Genomic DNA, 5,021 nt, shown 5'->3' on the forward strand with positions numbered 1-5,021 from the left:
CTGTTAAATGCAGTCTGCGGTATGGACCCAGCGGCTTTGTGAGGGGGGCAAGGACATAATCTGTAGGCCGCACTCCCCTCTCCTATGCTACATCCCTTCTCTCCATGCCTGTTTCCCCATCAAGCAGCCACCCAAGGGCTGGGACAAGTCAAGTCACAGCCTCCATTAGCAGCATCCAGGCCCCTATTCCTTGAGGGGGTTCTCTGTGGATGCTACCATCCATCTCCCCTCCAAATCCCATTAGGGCCCTGATCTAAAGGTGCATGGAAGCCCCATCCATCCTGCTGGCCTAGGCACAGGGGGCAGGGCTTAACCCTCTCCCCTACTACATACACGCACTCCCACAGCCCTCTGCTGCTGGAAAGGCAGGAGAATCCCTACTGGAGTCCTGCAGCCAGATCAGGTCTATGGCATGCGCCTGACGCTGGGGAATGTTTCTGCTTTCAGAACCGGTGCCTTTCTCAAATTGCCAACTGGCATATGAAGCCGACACCCGCTTCCGCTTCCATCAGTGCCTCTCCTTTGACATCCAGGATGTGGCCCAGAAATGCTTCTTCCTCCAGACACCTGCTCAGCTGGTAGCTCTCCACATCCAGGGCCCTGATGTTGGGCAGCGAGGTACAGCCCTTAGCACAGACTGATCTAGGGTTTCCAAAGGAGGGTGGGGTGGGAGGAATACGTGGCTGGGAGGGTTTTGATGAGGATTGGAGCCTCATCAGGTCCCCACATTTTCTGTGATCCTGTGTAACACAGCACCTAGTTTTCTCCAGTTAAAGGGAAACTAGAAGCTTTCCTAATATGTCAAGGGCCCAGGGCTGTATTATCCAGAGGTTGGACAGTCACTGGTCGGAAATGATTTGGGTCTAGCTAGACCTGTGCCCAGGGGAGTTGTAGACTCTCCATCACTGGAGGGCTCAAGGAGAGGTTGGACTGCTACCGGGTGGGGATGGTGTAGTCATAACGATGGGTGGGAATGGTCTAGGCACAAGGATGCCTGGGCTCTGCTATGAGCATTTCCCAGGTTTCTGGGCTTTGCTGGTTGCTGCCCCATGCTTTCTGCTACATATGTTAGGGGAGGCATTGGGTGTTGGCTGCAGCCCAGGCTGGGGATGGGGACCAGGCTGTGCCACATACTCCTACTGGGACTGAAACCAGAAGGGTCCTGGCTAGAGGGTCTTGCCCCTCTGCTCAGGCTCCAATTAACACTGCATTTGGGGTCAGGAAGGAATTCCCCTCCTGGTCAGATTGGTTTGGACTGGAGGGTTTTGCCTTCTTCTCTAGCAGGGGGCATGGTCTCTGCCCTGGATCTCTCTAGTGTATATTAGTAACCTTTTATCACAGCAGGACGTTGGCCACTGTGGTCCCCCTGCTTTCCCTGTGGCAGGGTCAGGTGTGACGTGTTGTGTCAGGGCTGATAGTAGTTTTTATAAAGCGTTTAGATGATGGATGTGTTTGGGAAGGTTTGGACAGAGGTGATCCTGCCTCAGGAAGAGGGTTGGAATACATGTGACCTCTCAAAGTCCCTTCCAGCCCCACCTCTCTAGGATTTCTATAAATCAGTTCAAGATCAAAGCACAAATTCTTTCTGTCTGTCTGTCTGTCTATACAGATATTATAGATATATTACATACACACATACACACTATATATAAATATATAGGAATATGCACTAATTCACAAGCTTATACATTAAGTTCAAATAGCACAACCAGCTGGGCACAAAATAGTCCAAGATGTTTGATTAGTCCCATTGTCATGACGGCTCCATATATGTCTCTTCTCCAGATTCATCAAAATCTGGCCTTCTTGAGCACCTTGACAGCGCCTCTGATACTTCACAGTCACTGCCACACCTGGGTTAATGTTCCCCTGAGTTCACATGACCACTCCAGCATTAAGGTGTTTAGCTAGAGGTAAAAGCAGGCTGTAGGGCTGGGAGATGGAAAAGAGACATTACCAGGAATAGCTAACAGGCAGCAACATTGCTGAAGAAAGGCTAGGTTAATTAAGGGAAAGGGAAGGCAATTAGAAAGGAGAGGCTGGTCATTCACACCAATGAAGTGATGACTCAGAGATTGGCAGGAATTTCCTGCCTAGCTTCCCACACCCTCCATCTTCACACCTCCCTGACTGTGATCCTTGTTCCCTTGCAGTCATCATCAACATGGCCCTCTACAGACCCCAGAGTGGGGCACAGAGCCAGGCCCTTATCAGGCTGCCTGTTGCTCTGGGCATCAAAGACAAGGGCCTCTATCTCTCCTGTGTGCTGAGTGGTGACCAGCCCACGCTGCAGCTGGAGGTGAGTGGCATTAATTTCCATCCCCTTATCGGGAGCAGGGAGGAGGCTCTGTGATAGCTCAGCCCAGCTGGGATCAGAGTTGCTAAGTGACATGACTGAGGTTATTTGGAGAGTCGGTGGCAAGGAGGGAATTCCTGTTTCCTCCAACCAGCATTTAAGGGACCAGGCCACTAGTGCTCAAAATGGATCATGCTAGCCCAGGGGGTTACCAGCTTAGAAGTCAAGGCCAAACTGGGTGTCAGTGCTAGTCCTGGATGGTGAGGTGATCCAGGCTGGGCTGTCCAAGACAAGACCAGACAGGAGCATCCAAGGGTATGGAGCCAGATGTAGGTGCTCCAAACAAGCCACAGGTGCAGCCCACCTGTTTGTTGCCTAAACAGCTGACTTGCTGCTGTCTGCTCCAAGCTGATATCCAGAACCCCTCTCTCTAGGGGCTGAATCAGCCTCTTATCCCCGCTTACCTCTGGCTGGGGCTGGGACTGGACCTCAGCATGTACCAGAGCAGGGCAGAATGGTTATGTGACATGACCAGGGTTGCCCGGGAGAGTCAGTGCCAGGGGAGGAGATGGCTTACCCCTCTCCACCCTCACCCCCAAATGGTAACCAGCACCTACAGATCTGAGCTCCCTCTCACCAGTTTGCCTATTCCTCCGGCCGTAGGAAGCAGATGTCAAGGGGGACATCTCTGGAGATGACCTCCGGCGCTTCATCTTCTACCGCATCCAGGTGGACAACATAACCAGGTTCGAGTCAGCCTCTCACCCCGGCTGGTACATCTGCACTTCCCAGGAACCCAACCAGCCTGTGGGAATCACCAACCGTCTCGGCGAGGACCTCATCACCGACTACAACCTCACCAGGCCCAAGCACTGAGCCCCCTCCCAACCCAACCCAAACCAGCAGTCACTGGTTTCAGGCAACAGAGTTGTATGTACTACGTACATCCATCCCCTGCCACACCGGGTTATGTGACCAGGTGTGTCTCCCATGTGCATCTGTTCCCCATAGCACTGTGTGTCCTCTCCCCAGGCAGTCTGATCCACCCCCAATCCTCTGAAACCTTCCAGCAGCCAGTGAGCTCTATATTAGAGCTCGCTCATGGTCATGAAACTCTAACTGCTAACACTTGATGCTACATTTAAATCAGCCCAGCCAGGCAGTGTAGACACCCCCACCTCCCCAGCCTGCCAGGCCACAGCCCCATCTGGCTGCAAGAAGCAGAGGGAATTAGCCCCTTCTGGGCCAGTTGCAAGGCATCACATTAGCAAACTGGTCTGAAGCCAGCTGGAGGGGATCTATACCCTGGGTGATACATTGTAGACAGAATTCTCTCCCCTTTCCTGATGCCCCCCCAAAATTCAGATGTGTTTTATGTGAATTGTCACATAACACATCCATGCTATGGCTGCATTCCTTATTATTATTTATATCTCATTAGAAAGCCTAGTTCTCGAAAACAGGTGCCTTATGCCCTTTGATGACAGAAATTCTAGGGACAGACTTGACAGCTCGTTTGTGAGACCAGAACCTGGTCTCGTCACCTCTTGGGGCCCTGTGAAAATTCACCGCAGGCTTGGAAGAGAATTTGGAAATACCTGAGGCAGACAACGGTGCAGAGACCCAGGAGCTGGCATGTTTTTATTATATAAAAACTCAATGTCAAGTTAGTACCAGATGCTGCTTCCCTGCACATTCCTGTTGACTTCTTCTGTAGAAAGGAATTATTATTTAAATGCACTGTGTTCTTTTAATTATTTTTTGCAATTAAATTATTTATTGACAAACCATTGGTGTCTGATGGCCTCCATGAAGCCAATAAATCCCCATCAAATAGTCTCATGTTTCCAGATCATGGTTTGCTCAGAGTAGTCAGCCCACCCAGGGAGAAATATAGATTCACGACCCTTCTGAAGTGAGGGGCCCAAAACTGAACGTAGTACTCCAGCTGCGGCCTCACTAAGGCCAAGTAAAGTGGGAGGATAACATCCCTAGTTTTGCTTGAGATGCATTGGTAAATGCATGCCATAGTTTGGTTTGCTCTGCCAGCCACGGCATCGCATTGGGGGCTCATGTTCCTCTTGTGGTCAATCAAGACCCCCAAGTCCCTTTCAGCTACAGTGCTAGCGAGCATAGCACTGCCAAGCCTATAAGTATGTGTACCCGCCTTCACTCTACCAGGTGTTCCTGTGCCACCTTTGCCTGGGCCCAAGGCTTCGTGCGCCCTGGCTTCGTGAATGCACCCCGGAGGTTACCCCTGCTGGTATCAGGGGGACCCCTGAACTCGCCTGCCATGACTTTGATGGTACCTTCAGTGGGGGGTCCACCCTTGGGGTATCCACCGGTGTCAGCGCGTTTCTTGGTGGGTAACCTCGGGGCTCCGTCCTCCCCTTCACCCCGGCCACTCGCCACCTTAGGCTCTTCCTCCTATGGCCTCAGCGTCGCTCCTGGCTTGCCACCTTCTCGCCTCAATACTCCGGCCGTCAACAATGGTCTTCAGGCTGGGCGTACTGCCTATAGGGACGCCAGCCCGGTCCCTCCGGCCTGGTACCTGCGTTCCTCTGGGGGTCCGCGAGGTCGCCATATCTCCCGCCGGCTCTCCTCTGTGTGGGGCACCCGGTTACCTCACCGATGCCCTCTTTCTCGCTGCAGCTGGCCTCTCCGCCTCTCTTGCCGCTCACGCTGCAGCTGCCTTCGCTATCAACTCTGCGGCCTGGGATCCAGC

At 52.6% G+C, this 5,021-nt stretch overlaps 1 protein-coding gene across 1 annotated transcript in view; it reads left to right on the forward strand.

Moving 5' to 3' along the window:
• Positions 1-4,618, forward strand: part of LOC102369595 (interleukin-1 beta) — a 6,339-nt gene extending 1,721 nt beyond the window's left edge. The window contains 4 exon segments of the mRNA XM_025191664.1: positions 1-19; positions 448-618; positions 2,154-2,299; positions 2,960-4,618. The exon segment at positions 1-19 is cut by the window's left edge and continues 30 nt beyond it. Of these exon segments, the coding sequence (XP_025047449.1) occupies positions 1-19; positions 448-618; positions 2,154-2,299; positions 2,960-3,172 (549 nt within the window). The 3' untranslated portion in view covers positions 3,173-4,618.
• The last annotated feature ends 403 nt before the right edge of the window (positions 4,619-5,021 follow it).

Source organism: Alligator sinensis, unplaced genomic scaffold (assembly GCF_000455745.1).
Source record: "Alligator sinensis unplaced genomic scaffold, ASM45574v1 scaffold1462_1, whole genome shotgun sequence".
NCBI classification, from domain to species: domain Eukaryota; kingdom Metazoa; phylum Chordata; order Crocodylia; family Alligatoridae; genus Alligator; species Alligator sinensis.